Below are 27051 nucleotides of genomic sequence, written 5' to 3' on the forward strand. Positions count from 1 at the left end.
GAAAAACTTAACGTACGGCGTACGGCACTGGTGTAAAAATCAGTGCTCAATTGTACAAATTAAGCCGAGACCGTACAACTTGACAGGTATAAATTATAGTGGACGGTCACAGTTAGGTAGTAGCACTCTGTAGCACGGGACGTCCAATTATCAGTGGTCAGGGCGAAACTATGTGCTTTAGCGAAGTCATCTTCGATGGCTTTGCGTGCCATTTCGTAAATGTCAGGGAATAAGTTGGTGGAGAAATATGTCTGTGAGGGAACAATGTAACGCGGGTGAAGCGTTGCAAATAAATCAACGAAGCCCGCCATGTGTTTTCACTGGTGTCATCTCCAGGGCTGTCCTGCTCTGAGAAAGTGATATCTGTGGGTGATGCCGGCTGAGATGCCAGAGTCATGTTATAAGTGTTGACATTAGCATAGGGAAAAGGGCTGAGCAATGCTTGCAAATTGTTTTTTCCCCCCCCCAATATTTTCTCTCCCTCCGCATTTTAGTCCACGGGGAAACCGAAATGTTGCCACACCGCAGATTTGAAAGAAGCCGGTGCTTCCTCAGAATTCGGTCTCTCCACTCCTCCGCTAACAGATAAAAATGACAGCACAGTGTCATGTCTACCTGTTACTTGTGTTTTCTGGTGTTTTGTCGCCCTCTGCTGGCATTTGGGTGCGACTGATTTTGTGGGTTTCAGCACCAGTAGCATTGTGGAATTATTGACATCAACAATGGCAAGCTACTAGTTTATTTTTTGATTGAACATTTTACAAATTTTATTTAAAACGAAAACATTAAGAGGGCTTTTAATATAAAATTCCTATAACTTGTACAAACATTTATCTTTTAAGAACTACAAGTCTTTCTATCCATGGATCGCTTTAACAGAATGTTAATGTTCATGCCATCTTGTTGATTTATTGTTCTAATAAACAAATACAGTACTTTTGTACAGTATGTTGAATGTATATATCCGTCTTGTGTCTTATCTTTCCATTCCAACAATAATTTACAGAAAAATATGGCATATTTTATAGATGGTTTGAATGGTTTGAATTGCGATTAATTACGATTAATTTTAAAGCTGTGATTAACTCGATTAAAAATTTTAATCGTTTGACAGCCCTAAATTAATTATTTCAACTATCTCGCAACTAGCCTTTGTGGCGTTCTCTTTCGACTCTCAGGCTCTTGCGAAATACTGCAGCTGTAAAATTAAACTAGCTTCAAGTTGCTTCAATTTCTCGCTACGTATCTTCCCTGTAATCTTGTCGTACATGTCAGCGTGTCTTGTTTGGTAATATCGCCTCACATTGAACTCTTTGAAAACAGCGACTGTCTCTTTGCAAATGATGCAGACACAGTTGTTGCGTATTTTAGAGAATAGTCCAATTTCCACGTCGGCCGTCACAGTCAACTTTCTTTTTTTTGTTGATTGTCGCCATTTTAGAAATGGGGAAAGGGTAACATGGGGTAATGTTGCTAATACCCCTTTCCCACTGGCCAAAAAACCCGTGTCAACCCACTAACAATCGGCTTTTGGTGGCAGTGGGAAAGGTGCAGCGACCCGCCTCGACCCGTGTCAATCTACCCGCCAAGTGACCCGCGTTAATATCACCTCGGCTCTGATCGTGTGAAAGCAAAACCCTGGGTCAACAGTCAACACCCTAATCTACGTGGTGACGTAAGCTCTTACGTGATGCGTCATAACATGCCAGTCGCCTCCCATTTTACATGCCCCACAACCGTAGTTACGTCGATGCTAACAACAAAGCTAGTAGAAGAAGAACAATTCACGTCGCCTACGTTGCCGCAGCACAAGAAGAGTGTTGATCCTTTGCCGCATTTCGACCATTATGAGGGCAGTAAAAAGCATGAAAACAGAACACAAACGGAAAGGAGGCTTCCATTATGCTCTGCATTGTTTACTTCCTTGAACTGAATGAATTCGGTCGCACTTGTCGACATTGATCTTAGCGTGGTGACGTCACGTAACCTTACGCACGGCTGAGGAGGGGTGGGGGGTTAGAAGGGTGAAAAAAAAAAAAAGACACAGCTTTTTTTTTGTCAATGGGAAAGGTGCCAAATGCCAATTGCTAGTGGGTTGCATCGGCTTGGAAAAAACGCGCGTTGACCCACTAGTTTCAGTGGGAAAGGGGCATTAGAGTGCTGCTGCCTTTTAGTGGTTAAATGAGGAGCAGCATTTAGTGTGTAAGCTACTTCATATGCTGGTAGCAGTACTGCTGACCAATTTATTAAGGTCTGTGTGCGGGCCAGACGTTATTGATTTTATGACAGAGGCTTGGGGCCGGATGAAATTTGACCACGGGCCGCATTTCCTGGACTTTGGACATGTCTGGTACAGGGCGAACCGTACGGTTCGGCTTTGAACCGCAAACCGTTGCACTCCTAATACATACCACGCAGCCTTTGTGGTGTGACTGCTGGGGTGAAAGAGGAGGGGTCCTCAGCCAACTGTGGAAGTTGAGTTGCACAGAGCTCAACGGCTGGCGTTTCTGCCACGTGACCCATGGCTGGTGTGCAGTGTGTCAGCGGGATCTCTGTGCTTCCCAAGGCAGGTGTTCCAAAAGGCCAGTCCATGGAGGGTGTAGTTTCAGGACAGATTGGCTCTATGGCAGGAGGAGACACCCCCATCAAACTCTGATGTTGGCTCATGTCTACAAAAAAATTACATAAATATAAGTAAATAATAAAAATGAAACAACCCAAAACATAGTAACAATGCTGCCTATAAGGGGGATGGCATTCTTTTGAGCAGATATGCCAAGTTTTTGTTCCTGAAAATTGCTTCCGTACCGCACAGAAACTTTACATGCACATGCAATCAAAACTTTATGCACATGCAAACGAACTCAAATTGGTAGAGGTCTTTCTCGGCGCGACAAATTTATCAAGGAACGCCATCACTGTTGTGTATTTCCACATCGGCGCCGAACCAGCCGCTGCTCCACTCCTTTTTCCCTCCTTTTTTAATCTTTTGTTCCTGAGATACGTGTCCCGCAGGCTCTTCCATTTTCGCCGACAAGTATCAGCTGATGCAACAGGAACAGAAAAATATTTATTCTATGAACAGGCATTGCAAATACACAAATAGCCAAGAGGCCCTTTTTGTGTACAAACTGTGGAAGCCCAAAACTCAAAGACTGCAAGCCTGTAGTCGCTAAATAACTTGGCTTTGTAGCCTGCTAGCCACTTTGTTGACTTTGTTGCTTGCTTGAATGTTACTGATATTACCATTGTTTTGTTGCGGTTGTCTTTCAATCGATTATTGTAAACAAATAAAGCATAGCCGATTTCCGTTTTGTCTGAGTTGTAGTTGTCAAGAACTTAAGCAAAGACGGTACAAGTCAGCAGAAAGTAAATACATCGCTTGGCTTTAAGTACTGTAGCCCGTTTACAATTTAGCAGTTGCCTTTTTTGCTTTAGCTGCGGCGTTTTAAGTACTTACCAGAAACATTGAGAGCATCGCTTATTTCCCTCCAGGCAGCGTCCTTCTTGTTCCGGTCTTTATAAGTTGACATCGTCGTGTTGTAAAGGACAGGATGGTCACTCACAGCAATAATCCAAGCGTCTTCCATTTTTCAGAGCACTTCGAAATGTTTGGACTTGTGTTCACCGGGGCAGCTAAAGTCACGTGAACGAGAAAACGTATTCGATTGGCTGCTTTCCCCCTCGACGCCGAACTCTGTCGCAGAAAGTTCAACCAAACCATCACCTTGCGGGGCGTTAAATTTGACGCGCGACAGTCAATTTGGCGTCATCGCGACGCCCCGACGCGTGACACGAGGCAGCTTGATGCGCCTATTCGCGGATTTACATTGACTTTCAATGGGAACCCGACGCGCCACAAGCAAATGACGCAGCCGGTGTGAATGTAGCTTTAAGCTCGTCCACAGTATTGGGTCTGGTGTCTCTCAACTTCCTCTTCACAATATCCCACAGATTCTCTATGGGGTTCAGGTAAGGAGAGTTGGCAGGCCAATTGAGCACAGTCATGCCATGGTCATTAAACCATTTACCAGTGATTTTGGCACTGTGAGCAGAAAAAATGAAATCTTCATCTCCATAAAACTTTTCAGCAGATGGAAGCATAAAGTACTCCAAAATCTCCTGATAGCTAGCTGCATTGACCCTGCCCTCGATAAAACACAGTAGACAAACACCAGCAGCTGACATGGCACCCTAGACCATCACTGACTGTGGGTACTTGACACTGGACTTCAGGCATTTTGCCATTTCCTCCCCCAGTTTTCCTCAAAACTCTGGCTCCTTGATTTCCGAATGACATGTAAAATTTGCTTTCATCTGAAAAAAGTACTTTGGACCACTGAGCAACAGTCCAGTGCTGCTTCTCTGTAGCCCAGGTCAGGCGTTTCAAGGTTCAAAAGTGGCTTGACCATATCATCTGATAATGTACGTCCTCCACAACTGCTCATTGTTTTTGAACAATTTGATCTCCTTTCATTGTCATCTCTAACTGAAATAGTTAGTGGCATGAAACCCACTAACTGTCCGTTAGATGTAATTCCAGCTGGGCTTCTAAAGGAAGTCTTTAGTTGCCTCGGACCAAATCTGCTGGCTCTTATAAATCCCTCTCTCAGTATCAGTTCTGTCCCAGCTGCCTTCAAACAGGCTGTAGTCAGACCCCTTCTTAAAAAACCCCGTCTCGACTCCTCAGTGCTGTCCAATTTTAGACCAGTCTCCCACTTGTCTTTCCTTTCTAAAGTTTTAGGAAAAGTTGTTTTAATTCAGTTGCAAACATTTCTGGAGACAAACTCCACCCTTGACAAGTTTCAATCTGGCTTCAGGTCCCAACATAGCACAGAGTCAGCACTGTTAAAAGTGCACAACAACATTACCCGTTCTGTAGATAATGGAAACCCAGCAATCCTTGTTTTACTAGATCTCACAGCAGCATTTGATACAGTCGACCACACGGTCCTTGTATCTCGTTTAGAACACTTTATAGGTATCCATGGTAACGCTCTACAGTGGTTTAAATCGTACCTGGAACATAGGACCTTTTCGGTAACGATTGGGGAAACTTCTCTGTCTTGTGGGGTGCCACAAGGCTCTATTTTAGGGCCTGTTCTCTTTGCACTTTATCTCCTACCTTTAGGATCAGTTATAAAAAAAACATAATATCTCTTTTTATTTTTATGCTAATGACCTGCAGCTGTATCCCCCCTGGGACCCAACGAACAAACTGCTCTCACTAAATTAATGGATTGCATATCCGATGTGAAGCAGTGGCTAGCACAAAACTTTTTACATCTACACGAAAGCAAAACTGAATATTAGAGATGCACGATAATATCAGTCACCGATAATTATCGGCCGATAATGGCAATTATGACGTCACACAGATAATCCAGATAAAACGAAATTCAACCTACAATGCAATCCGATAATTATTATACTTGATTTAGCCTCCATATGTGCGCAATCAACAGTTTTGTCCAATTCTGCTAGTTTTAGGTGTTTTTGCAGTGTAGTCATGTGATATATGTTAGGAATGGCTTACTTTTAAAGGCATTTTTGTGCAAATTGGGTGTTTACTATCGAAGTAATTGTTGCCAAAAGCTTACCAATTCACAATGTCATTGCCATTTGATGTGGAAAAAAATAGCACTAAATTACATTTTTGCACAGTAACATTTGATCTTTGTATACTTTAAAATTTTACATACATATTTGAATAGAATTATCGGCGTGACATTATCGGTTATCGGGTGCAAGGGGCAGGAAATTATCGGTTATCGATATCGGTAGAAAAATTTATTATCGTGCATCACGACTGAATATATTACTTTTGGCACACCTTCTATGTTAAATGCCCTTGAACCCAACCCTGGCACTCTGGCTCCCTTTTTTTAGAACACATGTTAAAAATCTCGGAGTGATATTCGATTGCAGGCTCAACTTTGAAAAACAGATTAGTTCTGTTGTAAGAGCAAGTTTTTTCCAGCTCTGTCTCTTGGCCAAAGTGAAGCCTCTTCTTACTCGCCACGACCTTGAAAAAGCAATTCACGCTTTTATAAGCTCAAGGCTGGATTACTGCAACGCACTTTATGTTGGTCTTCCCAAGTCCTCAATTTCTCGTCTCCAACTTGTTCAAAATGCAGCTGCTCGATTTTTAACATATTACCCCCCGTGCTACCATCGCTCCACTGGCTTCCAGTCCATTTTAGAATTGATTTTAAACTTTTACTGTTTGTTTTTAATTCTATTAATGGCCAGGCTCCTTCTTACTTATGGGAAATTTTAACCATCCGTGATTCTGGCAGGACTCTTCGCTCTACCGGCCAACTTCATTTGCACATTCCGAGGTCCAAACTAAAACAGTGGGGAGACTGGCTGCGCCTAGGTTATGGAATAGTCTTCCCCCTGAAATCCGCACCACTACAAATTTGGGCCTTTTTAAATCTCGTTTAAAGACACACCTTTTTAGACTCGCCTTACCCCAAGGTTAGTTTAGCCTGGTTTTATTTCTTTAGGGTTTTTAGTGTTTTCAGATTTTATCTGTTTTATTGTTTTATTTGCTGTCTGACTTATCGTGATGCGTTGTTTCGTTTATTTTTTTTCTTCCTAATGTCATTGTATAATACTTTCCTGCCTTTTATTTACTATGAGCCATGTTTGTCTTTGTTGTAAAGCACTTTGGGGACCTTTCGGGTTTTGTAAAGGGCTATATAAATAAATTTGATTGATTGATTGATTGATTGACCTGGGGAATGCGGCACCTGTAGCCCATTTCCAGCACACGCCTGTGCACGGTGGCTCTGCATGTTTGTACTCCAGACTCAGTCCACTGTTTCAATAGATCTCCCAAGGTCTGGAATCGGCCCTTCTCCACAATCTTTCTCAGGGTGCGGTCACCTCTTCTGGTTGTGCAGCATTTCCTGCCATACTTGTTCCTTCCCACTGATGTGCCTTGATACAGCAATCTGGGAACAGCCTATTCGCTCAGAAATTTCTTTCTGTGTCTTAGCCTCTTGCTTGAGGATATCAATGATGGCCTTCTGGACAGCAGTCAGGTCGGCAGTCTTGCCCACGATTGCGGTTTTGAGTAATGAACCAGGCTGGGAGTTTTTAAAAGCCTCAGGAATCTTTCGCAGGGGTTTTGAGTTAATTCGTTGATTCAGATGATTAGGTTAGTAGCTTCTTTAGAGTACCTTTTCATGATATGCTAATTTTTTGGGATAGGGATTTTTGGTTTTTCTTGACTTTTTTGCCAAAATCATCTATATTAAAACAATATAAGGCTTGAACTACTTCAGTTGTGTGTAATGAATCTAAAATATATGAAAGTCTAATGTTTATCAGTACATTACAGAAATTAATGAACTTCATCACAATATGCTAATTTTTTTTAGAAGCATCTGTATAAGAATCATCAGATTATAAGGCGCCTTATTGGCTTTTGAGAAAGGCTTTTAGGTGCGCCTTATAGTGCGGAAAATACTGTAATTATAAAAAGCAGTCCTAATATTTTAAATTTTATATTGAAGTAGTAATTTCTTCACCTGTGTTGTCGCTCCTCCTGCTGCTTTCTGGCGTGTTGCTGCTGCTCCGGAGATTGTGTAGATTCAGCATGTCTCTGCTGCGCCGTGTTCGGTGCCGTCGCCGGTACTGAATGTCAGCGAAATCCTGCCGAGCCCAATTCATAATTAACTATCGGAGGGAGAAAAAGAATGCCACACATTAAATTTTTTTTTTCTTTTTACCTGTGACGCTCGGTCTCTTTGGTCTCCTGCTACCAGCACGGAGTGCCGGCTCCCCATCTAGAAACACATCGGTACGACAAGCATTTTAGCAAATGGCTTCACACTTCGCGAAGCAGAACTGTCAGAAGAGTTTCACCTCAGGGGACGCGAAGCCCAAGTACTCCCAATCCCATGATCCTCCGGGGTAGCTGGAACACAGAGTTTGTGTTGTGGTATTTAGTAAAGAAGAAGAAGGAGGTTTATATTAAAAACACCCATTGACATCAATGGCAGGCAATGAGTTAATCTAATTTATCTAATTGTTCTTTTTGGAAAGTTTTTTTGAGGATTATTTCTAGAGGTACCAGGATTTATTGACAGCAAATCAAGTATCAGATTGACTGACAGTCAATTAAATTGATAGCCAATGAATTGTTAAGGAATTTGCTGATTTAAAAATTGTACACAGCATGTTTTGGGCCTTTTAATCGTAAATATACACAAATTTTTACATTTTAAAATTTTATTTTGTGAGATTTTTTTATTACAAAACCAGTTAACTTTTTAAAATTTTGAATAAATTGTTTTTTAAAATTAATAAAACAAAAAACGGGAGTCTGTTGATTCACTTATTTAGGATGTTTTAATTTTTGGTTTTTTTTATTCATTTAAAAAAACAAAAGTTCTCATATTATCAAATTAATCTTTTTAAATATGTGAAAATAACAACTGGAAAAAAAACAGCAAACATTCTTATTTTTAATTGAAAAAAAATGGAGGAAAAAATGATCTATGTTCATTTATGTATTAATTTTTAAATTTTGTGACATTTATAAATTCTAAATAAGAAAAAAAACTAAATTCTATTTCTAATTTCATTTAATTTATCAAATTATAATATATAATACAATAAAATTAAATTATTAAAATATTTTAAATTTCATCCCCGTATTATGTTGGGGTCAGAATTGACCTGTTTTCACATTTTTGTATCCAAAAATCAATGTTACTTTTGACATACCCAAAGTTGAAAACGGGTCAATCTTGACCCGAAAACAATATACTGCAAAGGTTCAGTATTTTCAGGCCAAGTTAAATTTCAGGTCAAATTTTATTCACCAGCAAAAATATGGGCTGATTTCTAACACAAGACAAGGGTTAAAAAAGGGGAAAAATGTGAAAGAATGGTAAATACACCGATTTCTACATGAGCTGATTTGTCGACTCATCGTAAAAGAATAATCACACTATTGGTTTTTGGTCAAATCATTTGTTACCTTCTACGCAGTGGTTCAGGCGAGTCATTAGGCGCCACGCCGCGGGCCACCGACGCCAAGAACTCCTGCCGCTTCTGCTGGACCAGGTGGGTAGCGCTGACGATCTTGTGGCACGGCGTCCTCAGGTAGGAGCGGTTCACTTTCTGCGCCAGGTCCTCCACCACCATCTCCAAATCCGTCTGGCCGGGATAGCGCCATTTTACTCGTGGTCACTATTTTTGGTTGAATTTTTCGCGCGTACCTGCATGAGCTCAAAAATCTCCTTCTGCGTACTGCCCTGCTGCAAGAAGAAGCCGTACGGGTACGAGCACTTGAGTACGCGCCGCGTCTTCAGCAGCTCGCTCACGCCATCCTCGATGAAGCGCGTGTCGGGTGGGGCGCCCTCACCTGGCGGTGCACGGTACCTTATTGAGGAAGGGTCAAACAATTTCCTGTTTGAAGTGAAATCGACTCACGGCTGACGAAAGCTCGGCTAAGCTGCTCCATCTTCTCCTTGGCAGTCTTCAGTAGCTTTTGCTCCAGCTAACAAACAGAAATGAGTATTATTCACAAGTATGTGGAAGACATTTTCAGGTGAAATGTTAGCTTTTGTATAGGGCTGGCTACCCAAACATAGTATAAAAAAAACTTTACGCCAGATATGCTGTCCTCGGTCCGACTATTGCCAAATTTAGACCGTTGTAAAACTGACACTTAACATTAGCTATGTACGCTAACTACAAAAACAAGTTACGCTCAAAATAGAAAAAATCTCGCACAACAAAAATATGCACAGTACTTTAGTCAAACTGAATGCTTATGACAGATGACAATAAATGATATGTCATAGTGCTGCAACGATTAATCGATTAACTCGAGTATTCGATTAGAAATTTTTTTTCGAATTTAATTTTGCTGCTTCGAGTATTCGTTTAATCAAAGTGGCGTTGTAATGGTTTGTTTTGAAAGTGTTTGCCTTTAGTTTTATTGATTTGGATGGATACACTGCCCTCTAGTCTGCCTCATTCACATGGCTGAATCCATCTGCTCCCAGTTAAGACCAACATAAGCTGAGTTTTTGCTTGAGCTAATGTTTTTTTAATGCATTCGTAATTTAGTTTAAAGGTATATTTAGCCAGTTTTTGTGGGAATATGTGTCTGAACCATTTGTTTAGAGCATTGTATAAATTAAAAAAAAAAAAAAAGTATTTTATAGCATTTAAGCTAGCGGACTTTTGCGATGTAAGTTAGCCAATTGTTCTTTTGTTGTACCAAGATTCTTTTTTTTTTTTTTTTTAAATGCGGTTTGAGGCTCAGCTAAGGTATTTTAATTTTTTGTGTTCCTTATCTGATTACTCGATTATTCGAACTAACTAGTTCATCGATTAATCGACGACTAAAATAATCGATAGCTGCAGCCCTAATCTGTTATAAGCATTTATTAATGCTAATGACAATGTCATGTCATAATTATGATTGTCTTAAGACAGTCTTATTTCTCCACTGTCAAATAAAGTGTTACCAAATACCATAATTAACAATTAATGAAACCACTGGAACAGTGATTCAAGAAATTAGGAGAGAACATGAATTTTGATTGCTATTTACATCTGTAGTGCTGCAATGCATGCTAGGAGGCATGTTGGACGACAACAGTGTTGACAGTAGAGGTTGACTGTCTCCCTCAAGGGGCAGTGATGGCCAAATGAAGCTTCTTGAAGCAATGAAGCTTTGCAGCCAATTGGTTCAAAGCTTCATGGTGGTTCATTTGGTTTTATGACAGTCGTATGATGCCGCTGTCAAAATACATTTTTACCGGTGAATATCTTTTGGTGTAAATATCTTATAATACAGTAAGGACAGCTGCGGCTTACAGTCCAATGCAGCTAATTGATGAACAAAAGCCATTTTCATGTCAAATTTGCTGGGTGGCGGCTTATAGTCAGGTGCACCTTATAGTCCAAAAATTACGGTATATGTCATTGTACTGTCCTCGGCAAGGCGTTGCAGCTATGTCCTAGCTTTAGCTCCTAAATACGATGTCAGACGTCCGTGTGGTTTGCTGACTTTATTCAGCTGCTCATGACATCAACACTTGCAGAATGAATCTAAAATAACAAGAAATTCAATAATTCTCCTCTTCAGCTCTATGCTTTCTGTGCCAACATAAAAGCCCGCATTACAAAACAAAATTTAACATTTGAAAAAAAATACATTAAAAAATAGACTCAGGTGTCGTAAAGTCAAAATCCTGTAAATCGGGTACGTCATAACCTGGGGACTACTTGTATACGGCAATCCAATTACGACCAATAATCATGTTTGAGTGGCATTACCGTCGCTAGTCCATTTTAGGCTAGGCGAGGCGAACATTTCTTCAAAAGTTTACTCTATTGTGTTGTATTTCAATTTCAAGAACCGTCTCAGCACTGGAGCAGTTTTAAAAAGTACCGAGTAGTAACCAGTAGGGCTGCAGCTATCGAATATTTTAGTAATCGACTGAAAATCCTATCGATTAATCGAGTAATCGGATAAAACATATACTTTTTTAGGTAAAGAGAAATTATAAATATACATGAGAAAACAAGACATTTCATGTAATATAGAGAAATTATAAATATACATGAGAAAACAAGACATTTCATGTAATATTGAACTATTTTCAGTCAATGTCTTTATTTTCGATGTACATTGTTGAAAACAGCCAACAATTGCCTCTCAGATGTGACTACAATAAAAAAAAAAAAAAAGACCAATTCACTGCTTTCACTCCAAAAACTTTTAGATCTTATAATATATATATATATATATATTTCTTACCTAAAAATGCCATTACGCTTGATAACACACATCACTTAAAAGTTAAGTGTTTTTCCCACGTGTTTCAATTGAATTTCCATTTGTGTCAAGCCTTTTTTAAATTCTAGTTAAGTTTTAAGTTAGTCTAAACTGTAAGTCCTGATAGGATTTTGAGTTTTTGTAGTGTTCAAAATAAATGTATTGTAACATATCAGGTTATAATATGGCAGTGATATTTGCATGCGTTCCTGAATGCACCGCGTGACGTGCGGGGGCGAGGGGGGTGCGGGAGAGCGAGGGACGTCCCTTTCTGTTGTTGTTGTTGTCATTCCACAAGTTCGCAAAAAAGAAATAACGTTAACGTTACAGTATGATACCTGCTGTATTGGAGCACATTAGGGACCAGTGCTACTTGGTGTTTTATCCAGCAATGACTACTGAGCTAAAACTCACAGTTAGCTTTATCATATTTTCATTTTACACCCTCATCACTCTACAGCACTATTTTTTCACAGATTAAATAAAGCCTGTATGTAAGACATGTTAGCCACACATCGACAGTGGTCTTAATAGAAACCTAGCCCTCCGCAGGGCTAACATTACGCGAGCGAGTGACAGTAACATTAATCCAGTACTTCTCAAATAGTGGGGCGCGCCCCCCTGGGGGGGCGCAGAGCGATGCCAGGGGGGGCGCATGTGACCTCGGGGAACATGCTTTTTTTTTTTTTTTTTTTTTTTTGCCGAACTGGAATAAAGTGTACTTGCACATCCACTCAGTGGGTGGCAGTGGCGCTCTCATTTTCAGAGTGCGCGCAGTATTTTTGAACTAAGGAAGAGCACTCAGAACACACAGAAAACAGATATGAAGAGCAGTGCGCCGCCGCCGTTTTCCGACCGGACTCAGGCAGCGACCCACTGTCTTGTCCGGCCGGTTCTCACGTCGCCGCCCGAGAAGTGCCATTTTTGGCTTGGGATCGTCACGACGACCGCCCTCACCTACGGTACTACCTCGGCCGCCGGGAATGCGCTTTTTTCGTGCCGTTTGCCTTTTAGCTTTGACTTTTAATACAGTGGGTAATGAGGAAAGACCACTGTTTACTGTGTCTAAAAATAATTATAGCGGACAGCCAGAAGCCAAAACAATTAAGACGCCACTTAAAGACATTAGACCCCAATCTCATTGATAAGCTTGATTGTTTTTCAGCGAAAACGGCCGAATATTTCCAACAATCGTCCTGTTTTGTCAGTTTAATATCAGTAAACCAATTAGCATTGTTAGCATGCTCATTGCAAGATAACTCCACACCATTGCAAAGGAGGTACAAAAATAAAAACTGTCCTTCTGTCCAAGGACACTTTTTTTTTTCTTTTTCTTTTATTCAGTTTTGTTTTTCCGATCAAATTTTTTGGCATATTGTCCTCATGAGTGAATGTTTCTAATCAATTTTAATTTGTTATTATTTACTGATTTTATTACATTTTATTTTTCTTTATCAAATGGTCAAAAATGTAACTTGAGTGTATTTTTTAGTTTGGATGGGACTTTTTTTTTTTAATTCAGGCAAATTGATGCGCGTCGTCTTCTCTGTTACAAACAAAACAATGTTAATAAAGTTCTACTTTATTATAAGTTGATCTGTTACTTTTTTTCGTTATTAGGAAAAAAAAGGACACAATGTTAGGCAGATGCGTATTTATAATAGTAATTTTATAGACAAATGATACTATTTACAGTGGTGGCAGAGAGTTTGGGGGGGCACGAAACATTTACGTCTTCCTTGGGGGGGCGTAACAGAAAATAATTGAGAAGCACTGCATTAATCTTATTGATTAGCGCTGAGAATTGTACTGCTTTAAGATGGCGGCTGTTTACCAACACTGCTGACTCTGTCATTTCGCGTCTAGTTCAACATACATGTGATATCTATGAGACGCATCAGATGCTACCTGCTACCACCGTAACATCATGCGGGCTAGTTTTTAGCAACGTCGGCGTAGTTTGGAGCGGCTGTCGGCTGCAGAAAGGTTTTTTAAATATTTTTTTATTGCTTCTTCCTCTAAGCCAGTACTTCTCAAATAGTGGGGCGCGCCCCCCCCAGGGGGGCGCAGAGCGATGCCAGGGGTGGCGCATGTGACCTCGGGGAACATGCTTTTTTTTTTTTCCCTCTCTTTTTGCCATATTAGAATAAAGTGTACTTGCGCATCCACTCAGTGGGTGGCAGTGGCGCTCTCATTTTCAAAGTGCGCGCAGTATTTTTGAAGTAAGCAAGAGCACACAGACGAGAGATATGAAGAGCTGTGCGCCGTTTTCAAAAGCCGTTTTCCGGCGGCATCTGGCCGGACTCACGCAGCGCAGTCTTCTCCGGTTCTCACGTGTCTGCCCGAGACGTGCCATTTTCGGCTTGGAATCGTCACGACGACTGCCGTCACCTACGGTTCTCCCTCGGCCGCCGAGAATGCACTTTTTTCGGGCCGTTTGCCTTTTGGCTTTGACATTTAATACAGTGGTAGGTGAGGAAAGACCACTGTTTACTGTGTCTAAAAATGATTATAGCGGACAGCCGGAAGCCAAATCAATTAAGACGCCACTTAAAGACATTAGACCCCAATCTCATTGATAAGCCACTTGGTTGTTTTTCAGTGAAAACGTGCCGAATATTGCCAATAATCGTCCCGCTTTGTCAGTGTTATACAAGTAAACCAGTGAGCACTGTTAGCATGCTCAGTGGAAAATAACCCCACACTATTGCAAACTGGAGGTGCTACTGTGAGCAGCGAAAATAAAAACTGTCCTTTTGTCCAAAGACACCCCCCCCTTCTATTCAGTTTTGTTTCTTCAAATTTTTTGGCATATTGTCCTCATGAGTTAATGTTTCTAATCAATTTGAATTTGTTATTATTTACTGATTTTATTACATTTTATTTTTCTTTATCAAATGGTCAAAAATGTAACTTGAGTGTATTTTTACAGTTTGGATGTGACTTTTTTTTTTTTTCCCAATTCAGGCAAATTGATGCGCGTTAAGTCTTTTCTGTTACAAACAAAACAATGTTGATAAAGTTATACTTTATAAGTTGATCTGTTATTTTCTGTAATTGAAAAAAATGACAATATGAGGCAGAGACGTACTTATAATAGTAATATTATAGACAAATACTATTTACAGTGGCGGCAGAATTTGGGGGGGGGGGGGGGGGGGGGGGGGGGGCGAAACATTTACGTCTTCCTTGGGGGGGGCGTAATAGAAAATAATTGAGAAGCACTGCTCTAAGCACGTGACATCAGCACGTTGTCCCGCATTAAAAGTAGTCCGGGCAAAACATGATGCTTAGAGCTGGCAAAATTAAATGATTCCTTGAGGTGAATAAAATTACTCAGATCAGTTTTTAAACTCGAGTTACTTGAGTATTCGTTTTAGCTCTAGTAACTCGTATCTGATAGAACCCAAGTGATACAAAACTCTTAATACTGTGCGTGTTTTGTTCACCTTATAACTGTGTTCGTGGTTCTTGAATCGAGTGTAATAGTGCATGAAGCGGTCCAGTTCCTGGAAGCTTTTGTGTTTTTTCTCAGCCTAAAGGGAAAAAAACAAAGCATCATACAGAGTTGCCATAATTTGACACGAAATTATGTTACCGTGGTGGCATGTTTGAGTATTATTGATGGCGCTGGAGGTCTAATTCATCATCCGCCGCTCCAAGTCAAAATGAATTAGACAAACAAACACCATTACAGTGTAATTTTTTTGTAGGATTCCTTTAAAAAACGAAATATCGCTAAAGAAAGGCCTGGTGGCCCACCAAGCCTATAAAGCACTAGGTGAGACACTGATACTGTTCTCAATACAAAAGCCACAATTTTACAATACATCCTATCTCACGAGTGCAAAAAAAAGTCGTACTAAAAACCAAAGATGTATTAATTTTCCTTTTTTCACCTCGACTGTCATCTCTTTGGATTGCTCCTCCAGCTGCTGGATGACTTCGTAGCGCGTGCAGCGATAGTAGCCTCCTGTCGACGAGCTGTGCTTCTTCCACTCCTCCAGGCAGATCCAGCAGAAGTCGTACTTGCACTGGAAGAGAGCGTCGACGCACCGTCAAACTAGTACAAGCTACGACCGGACACGTGTTGTGGCTCAACTACCTTGGCACACTGCATGTGGTTGCAGCCCTCGTTCTTCTGAATGGGGGACTTGCAGTTGGCACAGGGCTTGGAGTTGGTAAGCAGCCAGAGGCAGTTGGCGGCGTCCTCGTACGCCTCGCTCACACCTGCCACTGCCCAGGAAAAGCATGCAAACTAGGGCTGCAGCTATCGAATATTTTAGTAATCGAGTAATCGACTGAAAATTCTATCGATTAATCGAGTAATCGGATAAAACAAATATATTTTTAGGTGAAGAGCAATTATACATACACATGAGAAAACAAGACATTTCATCTAATCTTGAACCATTTTCAGTCAATCAATGTCTTTATTTTCGTTGTATATTGTTGAAAACAGCCAACAATTGCATCTCAGGTGTAACTAGAATAAAAAAAAAAAAAGACTAATTCACTGCTTTCACTCAAAAAACTTTTAGATCTTATTAATATATATATATATCTTACCTAAAAATGCCGTTACGCTTGATAACACACATCACTTAAAAGTTAGGATTTTTTTCCCACGTGTTTCAATTGAATTTCTCATTGTGTCAAGCCATTTTTAAGTTCTAGTTAAGTTTTAAGTTAGTCTAAACTGTAAGTCCTGATAGGATTTTGAGTTTTTGCAGTGTTCAAAATAAATGTATGATACAGGCTGTATTGGAGCACATTAGGGACCAGTGCTACTTGGTGTTTTATCCAGCAATGACTACTGAGCTAAAATTGATAGTTAGCATGATTACGTTTTTATTTTACACCCTCATCACTCCACAATGCTATGTTATGTTAAAGCCTGTATGTAAGACACGTTAGCCACGCATCGACAGTGGTCATAATTAATTGAAACCTAGCCCTCCGCAGGGCTAACGTTCCGTGAGCTAGTAGCGACAGTAACGTTAATCTTATTTATTAGCGCTTAGCGCTCTTTATTAGCGCTCTTTATTAGCGCTTAGCGCTGTACTGCTTTAAGATGGCGGCTGTTTACAAACGCTGCCCAGACGCGGCCGAGTCTGTCAATGCGCATCTAGTTCAACATACATGTGATCTCAATGAGACGCGCCAGACGCTGCCTGTTACCAATGTAGCATTGTGCGGGCTAGTATTTAGCAACGTCGGCGTCGTTTGTGGCGGCTGTCGGCTGCGGTAAGTTTTTTTTTTTTTTTCCCTTCTTCCTCTCCGCACGTGACAGCGCGTTGTCCCGCATTAAAAGTAGTCCTAGCAAAACGTGATGCTTAGAGCTGTCAAAATAAACGATTACTCGAGGTGAATAAAATTACTCGGATCAGTTTTTAAACTCGAGTTACTCGAGTTGCTCGAGTACTCGTTTCAGCTCTAATGCAAACACATTTGAACTGTCTACTAGTGTTGCACCGATACTAATATCAGAAGAGGCTCTGATAGGCACTCAAATACAGGCATCAGTACAGGCTAGTACTAAGAAATAACGCACAAAATGTACTGTTGGTCGCCCTTACCAAGATGGCCGCAGGTTGCAAAACCTGCTTAAAAGTGCATATATGACAGCAAAAAGCATGTTCATTTCATATTTCACGCAGTATTTTATGCTGCTGAATGAAATGGACCGCTTGAATGTGTGTGGAAGCGTTCGATTTACAGTATGTATTCAATATTTTGAATCCCACGCCACGAAAATGAGTGACTTCCTGGATTGAGGAGGAATGCGAATGTGACGTCACCGGGTCAGCATCTCACAATACAGCATTGCTTTATAGCATGCAGATGGGACTACGGATTGAGCCGATTTTGTGGATTAATTTGCTTATTTTTTGCATCACGCCAGCCAAATGTGCTGTATAGTTTTGTTGCTGCACCAGCGAGAGGCGTGTGAGCCTTTTTGGGTTTCAAAACTTTCCAGTTCACCGCTGAGAATGGCCAAAACAAGTCCGACAACTGTGGGACCAGCGGATTGACGAGGAAGTGTATCATGTCAAATACTGGGATCATGGCACATGTTTTAATAAGGAGGTGGCTTGCATTTTGTGGTTGACAACATAGGCGGAGTTTGACTTTTGGGGCAGGAGGGGCACAACAGGTTGATGACCCCGAAATGCAGCGTTAGCAATAAAATTAACTTACAAGAATATTCATAATAATAAGTTGACAACGAGCGTTTTTTGTTTCCCATCATTCTTGAGGGGAATTCTAAATCAGGCTGCTTTGGCAATATTTTTCGCCAAGATCGTCATCCATTGAATATGGTACGCCCGCCGGTGTCGTGCCAATGTAGTTACCCCAGTCAAAAATTGTATCCCCTGAGCGGAGCTATATGGAGGTAGATTTGTGTCTTTATTATTCAATCAAAATAAAAGTTGCTTCAATAAAATTAAAAAAAAACTTGCTTCAATCAAAATATATATTTTCAATCCAAAAAAAGTCGCTTCAAAAAGTGTTTGAAAGCAAAAATAAATTTGAAAGTCAAAAAATGCATGTGAAAGCTATTTTTCTTTGATTGAATTTATTTTTGATTGGAGTCATTTTTTTTTTTTTGATTGAAGCAACTTTTTTGATTGAAGTAATGTTGATTTGTGTTTGGGGCACATTTTGGCAAGGACGTGTTTGTCTTTATTATTTAATCAAAAAATAAGGTGCTTCCCAAAAAAAAAAAATATATATATATTTTCAAAAAGAAAAATCAATTCAATCAAAAAAAGAAAAAAATTTAATCAAAGAGAAAATCTTTTGAAAAATAAAATTGCCCTCCCCTAATTTTTTTATTTTTTTGAAAATTGTATGCAAAGCAAATGACCGTTGAAGGTGCTAGTCACATGATCTGTTCGAAAAATAATTTTGACCCATTATAAATATTTTTTGTTCATTTCATTCATTTTTGTTGGCAGTTTTATTGCTTTACAACTTTTATATACCGGTATATATATATGTAGGAAAGTCAGTTTCATGTAATGACTTTGCGGCGTGTGAAATGATCCAGGGTAGTTTTGTGTGATCTTTCGCTTCGAAAGGCGTGAATAAGACTTGGAAACGCCGTTCGTTTCGGGTTAGCATGTCTGCTAGCTGTCTGTCACGCCTTCTGGTTTGTTTACACTCTTCAAAGCCGGGGGCAGGGAAATAACAAAAGCCTGACTAACTCCGGTGGCATAAAATATCGTCTGGGAGGTGCGACAGTGAAGGTGAAGTCGACAGTTTTGACCATTATGGAGTAATTTTGCCGTGTCGGACTGAATAAATGCATTTTTAGTATTCCATTTAGCACAAGACTGTTATTTGTCATGACCATACCATTTATTTAGCAATTGGGAAAAAATATTTCGTTAAAAAGAATATCCTGTAAAAATATTGGAGTAGAGAGATTGAAACAATGGCATTTTGCTGCTCTCTTCGTCACATTTTCCTTGTTCTGAACCCCCCCCCCCCCAATGGGTTGAATTCTAAACCAGATGAAATCGTGAGCCTGCCGACATCATCCTCCAGCAGGGGATGCAAGGGTGCTATAATGACAGGCGGGGCTAAACGGCAGATTAAAAGACTCATTTCTCATCATCTGCCAAATTATTGTATATAGCCAAATCGTCTCCAAATGTGATTCTAATTCACATAAAAATGCTATCAAATATTTTTTTAATGCTTTCACAGGCACTTTAAAGGAAGCAGTGCTTCTTGCCCTTCCCAAGACGGTCACAGATTCCGATCGCCGCCAAAGAAGAAGGTGAGGAGGAGTAAAAAAAAAAATTTTTTAATCAATAAATTCAGTCACTCTCCAGCAATACTTACGCTGCTCGGGCTTCATCTCGGTGACTTTTTGGAGCCACTTCCTCCAAGTGTGGCAGTCACATGGCTCGTGGGCCTCTCCAAGGCACTCCCTGGGGAACGCGCACAGCAACAAAAGGCTTTTGTTTACAGATTCGGTCAGACGGGAACACATAAAACTCAGATTAACAATCAAATTTTCTGAAACAATCGGCATCCAATTGATTTTGCCTTGGAAAAACAACCATGTGACAATAGCCACGTTTACATGCTGACTTTTATTCATACCGATTCAAATCATTCCGAATGGAAATTTCAGATCAGCTGTTTACATGTCACTTCATCTATTCCGATCCAGCGTTTACATGTGTCTGCCTTTATTCCGAAAGGACGTTTGACAACTGCCGTCTGATATGCGCAGATTAATCAAAACAAAACGTCGCGTTGCAAAACATGGAGATCGATCGTCAGAGTGCTGCTGTTTTAACTTTTACCCACTTGTTGTTCAAGAACCATTTCGACCTCAGGGTGCTCCTAGTGAAGGCACTACGAAGAAGGCGTACACAAGGTGGACAGGTTAGCCTTTTTTCGATGTTTCCCCGTAGTGCCCATGCCAGCGTCCGGAGCAGCGTTCAGAGAAGAACTGTCCCCATCACACAGTTCCTCCTCAAAACCCACGTCTACGCCGTGGACATCGACGTTGGCCAGTAGTCGTCCTCCCATCACTTCGTCCATCGGCTCGAAGAACGGAAAGTTTGTGGGGTCGTATCCGCTTCTGCTGTTTTGCTCTTTTGCCTTGTAGTAGCCGGTTTTCAGCGTTTTCCACCGGTTTCTAATCTAGTCAACGCTCCGGTCTATTTAGGGTTCGTGTAACCTCTCGTGAACTTTTTTAAATAGTTCACTGTTCCTCGTTTTACGCCCATCTAAGCGAGCAATTATATTCAATTCCTTTACAGTTTGAATTAAATACAAACTTTCCGCCGGACTCCAATTAGGTGCGCTGTGCTTGGAAGCCATGTTGCAAGTGACGTTCCTTACATCACCAAGTGACGTCACCACGTCAGTACGGAGCATGTGCAGAAAGAACGCAACCAGACAGCATTCCGCTTCCCTGTTTACATGATATAATTTTACTTCTAATCGGTTTGGGAAAAGGAATATTCCACCCCTGTGAAATGGAATGAAATTCCATTCGAATTGGGCCTGTTCATTCCGAATGAGGTGTTTATATGGAACACATTTATTCGGTTTGAACATCTAAACCGATTGTAATTGGAATATTTGGCTCCATGTAAACGTGGCTAATGTTTATTTGCCTTTTTTTGGCCATGGCGGGCTTATACGTATTAACGATTTCAGCAGCAAGGCTCACTTGCAGAATTTTGCTGGGGAAACAGGTGTCAAAATTGTAAAAATCAAGTTTAATTTGGAAGTATGAGTTTACCAGCAAAATAGGTGACCCTTTCCACAGTCGACAGCAGGCGAGGGCAATAACGGGAAGCCGTGCGGGTCGCTCTCACCCGGACCGGGCCGCGTGAGCCGCACCGCCCGCTCGCAGCGTGCCGCCGGACACCATCGGATGGCGGGATTGTTCTCCACAAAGGCCTACGGGGTTCAAGAACAAAAATGCAATTTCACTCCAGTCGCTGTAGATGACAGTAAAGAAAGTTTTCAATAAACGCTTGCTACAGTACCTTGATGTCAAACTGCAGGTAGCGCTGGTCCATCTCCCGGGAAACGACGCTCTCGATGACGTGCACGGGTACTAGCTGGTAGCACTCGTAGGCGGGGCAAAAAATGTTGTGGGCGTCGCCTTCTTGGATTTTGATGTTCAGGAATCTGAAGGTAAATTTCTTTATTTTCAATGGGACACTGCACATTGATCAATACATTCATAACAAAACTCACAGTTAGCATAGTTGCTAAGATTAGAAAATGTAAAGATACATCGATCCCGATGGGTTACTTAACTCATTCACTCCCAGCCATTTTCACCAGAGCAAGGCCCATCGCTCCCGGCCATTTTACTGGATTTTGACTGATTTTGCAAGGCCCACAAAAAATTCTGTTCTATTGCTATATAAACATGGAACCCACCTAAAGAAAGATTAGACTCTCTTCTTTCAGCAGAAAAAAAGTAAGTTCATATCTTTTTCCATTCTTTAGAAATCAGCATTAGAAAATAGCTTAGTTTGAGCAATTTTCCAATTTCTGATGAAAAAACGGAGAAAATGAGCTTTTTGTAAATGCAAAAATTTCAAACATATCTTTGACTTTAACACGGCTATTTTTTTGCTTCAGTGACATCCCAAACATCTGAATAATGTTTTCCTTTTACAAAATAACATGAACAACCAGCCAAATAGAGCTTTTGATAGCAAAGTAACAATTTATTCACACTTACCTAACTGAGAGATGACGTTTGGTGGCTGCGACAGCGGTTAAACTTTTCCCTCATTGCCGACTGTCTCGTAAAGATGGATTTTTTTTTTTGGTCTTTTCTTTTTGTGGTGTCCACTGTCTCGTTCGCCTGGGGAACTTATGTTCCTAGGGGGGAACTGGTTTGGCCGTGCGCGTTTCCGTGCAGGACACTCGAGCGTGCGGTGGACCTGAGCAGCAAGCTGCGGAGGGGCTCTGCTAACTTCCCTAATAAAGTTGTACTGTTTGAATTGGGTTGTGGGGTCTTAACAAATGCGCTACTGCCCTCCAGTGGCCAGTTTTATTGCTTTAAAATTGGTTTTGAGGCTTGTTTTTTGTTTCGGCGATAGATCGGAAGCTCTAGATGCTTCTTGTACAAAAAAACGCAAAAGACGTATAAATACGTTTGTGGGACAGTTAAGCATTTAAAAATAGAAGGTCTTTATACGTTTCTGGGAGCAAATGAGTTAATCACCGCCAGTGACAGCAATAGATGTCAAATTTATTTGTACTGGTATTGAGGAATTTTGTTTTATGTTCATGTCAAAGCCTCTGCTATTAACACACTTGCTGCCATTGACGACAATTGACGTCCAAACCATTGTGACTGGGAGGACTAGCAGCGATCGATTGAAATCAAATTATGGCACATTTTGTCATATCGGCAAATACTGGAAATATCGTGTCGTCATGAATGACGCGTCGAATTAAACGTACCCCTCCCAGCAAGCTCGGCAGAACTCGTGGCCGCAGGACATGTCAACTGGGTCTTCAAAGACGGAGATGGAGCAGAGGCAGATGCCGCACTACACGCAAAAAAATGTTAGAATTTTGGGAAGGCGGTCTATGATTTGCGTGCTCTTACCGTGGCCCCTCCTTCGTCGGCGGGCGTGAGGCAGCTGTCCGTGGGGGAAGTGAAAGTGACGGTGACTGGTGAGCGCGGCGTCCGAGGGGTGCGCGGCGAGGGCAGCGTGTCCCAGGCGTTGTAGCCGCTGGGAGGCGGCGTCGGCATGGTCACGCCCGATCGCTGGCAGCATCCCTCCGCGTCCGACATCCACGCTTCAAGTAGCTTCTCCCGGTCCCAGTCTGGGCCAGGGGGGCGGGATTTAGAAAAATCCAAGAACCTGAGGCGGAGTTCGGAGGGTTACCGTGAGCTCGTAGCAAGGCCTCGGCAGTGAATAGGGGAGCTTGCAGCATGTCGGCCGTCTCCACGATTAGCATGTCCTTCAAGCGACGGAGGTCTTGTAGTTTCAAGCCCTCGTAAGGCTGAAAAACAATTGTTGACATAAGCCCCTTTCACAAACATATCCCGGTAAATTCCCGTGTAAGGTCACACGGGATTTACTTGCGTCATTGCTTTCACGCATGTAGAGACATCCCGGGAATGACACGGGTTGGACACTTTCACAAACTTGTTGCCCACGGGTGCTCTCTGTGCGATTTTATAACCCAGACATTACATCATTTTTGGTTGGCATCAAATGTCACCATGTTCGGGGTTTCCCGTACATATTAAATATTGTGGCGCACCGCCACAACAAAATAAAAGCCGCCACGCCGTGAAAAAGAGATGTTTTATTTTTTTATTATTTTTTTTAAGGCTGTTTCAAACTAATGGCAGGCTAATGTGAAGGGTTCAGCGGCAACCAATTCATTGTGTATTGTAATGTCCGTAACTACGGGGCCACCTTAAAGTGACGATTGGACGGGAAGCTGTGACGTCGAGGGAAGCGAGGAGGAGACAGCGGTCGCATGTTGCGGAAGCCGCCGATATTTTGTTATTACTTTTCTATATTATTGTTGCCACCAGAAAGTGGCTGTCCTTCTTCCCCCATCTGGGGCATTACTGTATTTTGGATCGGACTTTTTGGCGAAAGTGAGCGGTGGACAGCCGTCTTGGACGGAAAGGCAAGTTTGAATGAATTTGCACCGAGCGGTGGGTCAGAGTACCGCAGCGCTAATGTGTCAACAACGCATTCAATAGCAGAAAATGCAGTGCTGTTACAGTGGACGGATAAATGCAATCACGGCTGACGAACCCTTGATAAATGCGCTCTCATACCTCTCCTTGCTAAGCTAAATGGTACCTTGATGTGCGTTTGTGTGGAAAAGTAGTTCACGAACAACAACAATAACAAAATACAATTCACCTTCTCACCGAAACTAGCAAACTTCTTTACACGGCAATTAGAATTTCCCCCTACACCTTGAAATGGCTCCATTACAAGGACGTAGGTTTGGTCTCAATATTGGTGGGGACGCTATAACAGCATAATCTGCATGTACACTTTTTGCTGGGAACAGGATATTAATAAAACCAAACTGATTAGTAGGGGTGTAACGGTACACAAAAATCTCGGTTCGGTACGTACCTCGGTTTTGAGGTCACGGTTCGGTTCATTTTCGGTACAGTAAGAAAACAAAATGCAAAATATAAATGTGCTAGTTGTTTATTAAACACCTTTGCGCTTTCAACAATAGGAACATTAGCCTACACAAAGTTAGAATTCTGCTCAAAAAGTAGCGGGTATTTAAAGATAATCCAACAACAATTTGCCTTTCAGACCCCGCGAATTGGTCAGTTTTCTTTCTGAAAGAAAGGGGAAAACGAAGTCCTGTGCTAAAGAGAAAAGCAATCCCAATGACAAAGATTTTAACATGTATTTTACAAATGAAATGCCTCAATGAAACATTTTTTTTCTTATGAACGGTTTTCAAAAGCTTTATTTGTGGATTTTCTCAAGTTAAAGCACCACACAGAAATTAATACATTTAATTCTGTAAGCAGGATCTGTGTATTATTCTTATTATTTAATTACAGGTGTTTTAGCTCATTTCAATTTATGTTATTTAAATGGGCTATTATATATTTTATTGTGTGTTTATATTTTACTAATGTGATGTAGTATTCATTTATATTGTATATTTTATGTTGTATAACTTTAGTTCCTATGTGAATATTAGTTCCTACTTGTTTTGTTGTAGTAGGAGGGTTTTGTATTGAACACGGGGCCGTGTTGGTTATTATTATAGCAGAGAAGACGGCAGTAAATCAACAAAGACAAGTCAACTGTGCCTCGATCTACCACTCAAGAGATCTGATGGACTCAAAAAGTAGGTTACGATTGCATATTAGTTTGAAAATCGAACAGATCCACCGTATTTTTGCACGAGTGACTTCCGGTCTGCCCGATCCTAGCTACCGGTAGTAATGTTGACGTAGGAGGGCCGCGTCTCACGTTAAATAATAAACTCTGCCGTTCTTTTCGCGTGCATCGCGTTGAGCCGCTTCTGGGACGCATCTAACACGCGGCCGCACTGCGACTGGTGTGAATTGGCTAATTGACTCTAACGCCCGCGTTTCACTGCGGCCACGTTGTCGCGCCGTTGACGTTTCTGGGTTATACTGTCCTACCGTGTTGGTCCTCATTACAGTAGAGAAGACGGAGTAAATATAATCTACACAAAGAAACCGTAACCTGATCGACTCACAGCCTCGAAAAGTAAGGGTTATATTACGTCAGAAACTCGTTTGGTACGCATCCGTTCCGAACCGAGCACCACGTACTGAAACAGTTCAATACTATTACATGTACCATTACACCCTTACCAATCTGTATACGCTGTTTATATTAGCCTTTTGTTTTCTGTGGTGCACGTTATGGTAAGGCTTTAAATCTCGGTGTTCTCTGTACAATGACAATAAAATCTTTCTGTTCGATTCCACGTACAGAAAAATATAAATAATTTAAAACAATTTTTAAATATAACTCGACTAAACCTTGTTTTGTCATGTCTTCTTTCCTACATCAACCAAGTAAAGTAGCCCTCAACCTTGTCACCTCTTTATACTGCAGCAGCTTGACTTGCCCTCGCGCGTCCGCATTGGAGTGCGACGACAACAAAGGTGGCGGCGGCGCGGGTCCCGGTGAGGCCGAGGAGAAAACCATCTGTGACTCCAGACTGAGGGCCAGCTCGGTGTGATGGTGGCGCTCGGCGTGGTCGCACGGGGTCAGCTTGTCGTCATCTTCGATGAACAGGTCGGCGTCGCTCCGGATCAGCAGCTGCAAAGCATGTTCAAGTCATGATTATGACTAGTCTGGATTGGACTTTATGACATTTTTGCACAAAGAGAAATCACCTCCACGCAGCTTTTCATGCCTGACGCGGCGGCGTAGTGCAAACAGGTGCTGCGGCGGTTGTCCGTGGCGTTGACGTTGGCCTTCTCGTATTGACCCCCTTCTAGCCGAGCCCCCGTCCAGCTCAGAATCATCTATCGACACCACAAAAATGTAAAAACTCCATAAAAATGTTCCTCCTGTGCACAATTTTTCTACCGTAGCGTACCTGCAGGCAGTCGGCCCGTCGCTGCTCGTCCCGCTGAGGCCGTGCGAGGCGCGGCGACAACGCCCCCTCTGGTAGCAGCAGGATAAGTGGGCCTTGGCAAAGCACGTGGAGGCATGTTTCATTGTGAACGTTGCGCTTGTTGGGGTTGCCCTCCTTGCTGAACAAGAAAGACCTGCCAAAGGAAGGGGGGGGGTCACAAACTGAAATAGAAATACGAATGTAGATTGATGGCAAATAGAGAGAGGAGATGTGCTCATTGGAGAGGAGAAGAAGACCAGAGAGGTTTCTGCTTTGCATCCTTACTGTAATTGACATGAGGCCTGACAAGCACAATCATATGATTTTGTTTGCGGAGACGAAACTGACGTCACACCTCAAATCGATGTCATTTTCTGTTTTAAATGCAAGGGAAGAAAATAGCTGTTGCTATGATGTCGAATATTTGCCGTCTTATTATTGTGTTTCTAAAACTACATATTATTAAAAATAAAACAGGGGAAATACCAAAAAAGTCCTTTTATTGTCAAAATTACATTTGAAAAATTTTGTTTTTTATAATTATTAGTCATAGCAGTAGTCGTGATAGTTTATTCAATTTTTTTTTTTTTTTGGGGGGGGGGGGGGGGGGGGGGGGGGGTATTTCA

At 41.5% G+C, this 27051-nt stretch overlaps 1 protein-coding gene across 4 annotated transcripts in view; it reads right to left on the reverse strand.

Moving 5' to 3' along the window:
* Nucleotides 1–27051, reverse strand: part of LOC130910422 (ankyrin repeat and IBR domain-containing protein 1-like) — a 55568-nt gene that overhangs the window by 14721 nt on the left and 13796 nt on the right. For 2 of the 4 annotated variants that reach the window (XM_057827702.1, XM_057827701.1), the window contains exons 3-20: nucleotides 26408–26579; nucleotides 26202–26333; nucleotides 25903–26124; nucleotides 23209–23326; nucleotides 22926–23146; nucleotides 22778–22866; nucleotides 21337–21481; nucleotides 21087–21247; nucleotides 19667–19755; nucleotides 15918–16048; nucleotides 15712–15846; nucleotides 15262–15348; nucleotides 9451–9517; nucleotides 9237–9382; nucleotides 8996–9174; nucleotides 7876–7927; nucleotides 7740–7796; nucleotides 7539–7662 (exon numbers count right to left, since the gene is read on the reverse strand). In XM_057827702.1, coding sequence (XP_057683685.1) covers nucleotides 7539–7662; nucleotides 7740–7796; nucleotides 7876–7927; nucleotides 8996–9174; nucleotides 9237–9382; nucleotides 9451–9517; nucleotides 15262–15348; nucleotides 15712–15846; nucleotides 15918–16048; nucleotides 19667–19755; nucleotides 21087–21247; nucleotides 21337–21481; nucleotides 22778–22866; nucleotides 22926–23146; nucleotides 23209–23326; nucleotides 25903–26124; nucleotides 26202–26333; nucleotides 26408–26579 — 2327 coding nt within the window. Of the gene's footprint in view, nucleotides 1–2411; nucleotides 2670–7538; nucleotides 7663–7739; nucleotides 7797–7875; nucleotides 7928–8995; nucleotides 9175–9236; nucleotides 9383–9450; nucleotides 9518–15261; nucleotides 15349–15711; nucleotides 15847–15917; nucleotides 16049–19666; nucleotides 19756–21086; nucleotides 21248–21336; nucleotides 21482–22777; nucleotides 22867–22925; nucleotides 23147–23208; nucleotides 23327–25902; nucleotides 26125–26201; nucleotides 26334–26407; nucleotides 26580–27051 lie in introns of all 4 variants that reach the window. The other 2 variants (XM_057827705.1, XM_057827704.1) reach the window with 2 other exon arrangements.

This window comes from Corythoichthys intestinalis, chromosome 22, assembly GCF_030265065.1.
Source record: "Corythoichthys intestinalis isolate RoL2023-P3 chromosome 22, ASM3026506v1, whole genome shotgun sequence".
Lineage (NCBI taxonomy): Eukaryota > Metazoa > Chordata > Actinopteri > Syngnathiformes > Syngnathidae > Corythoichthys > Corythoichthys intestinalis.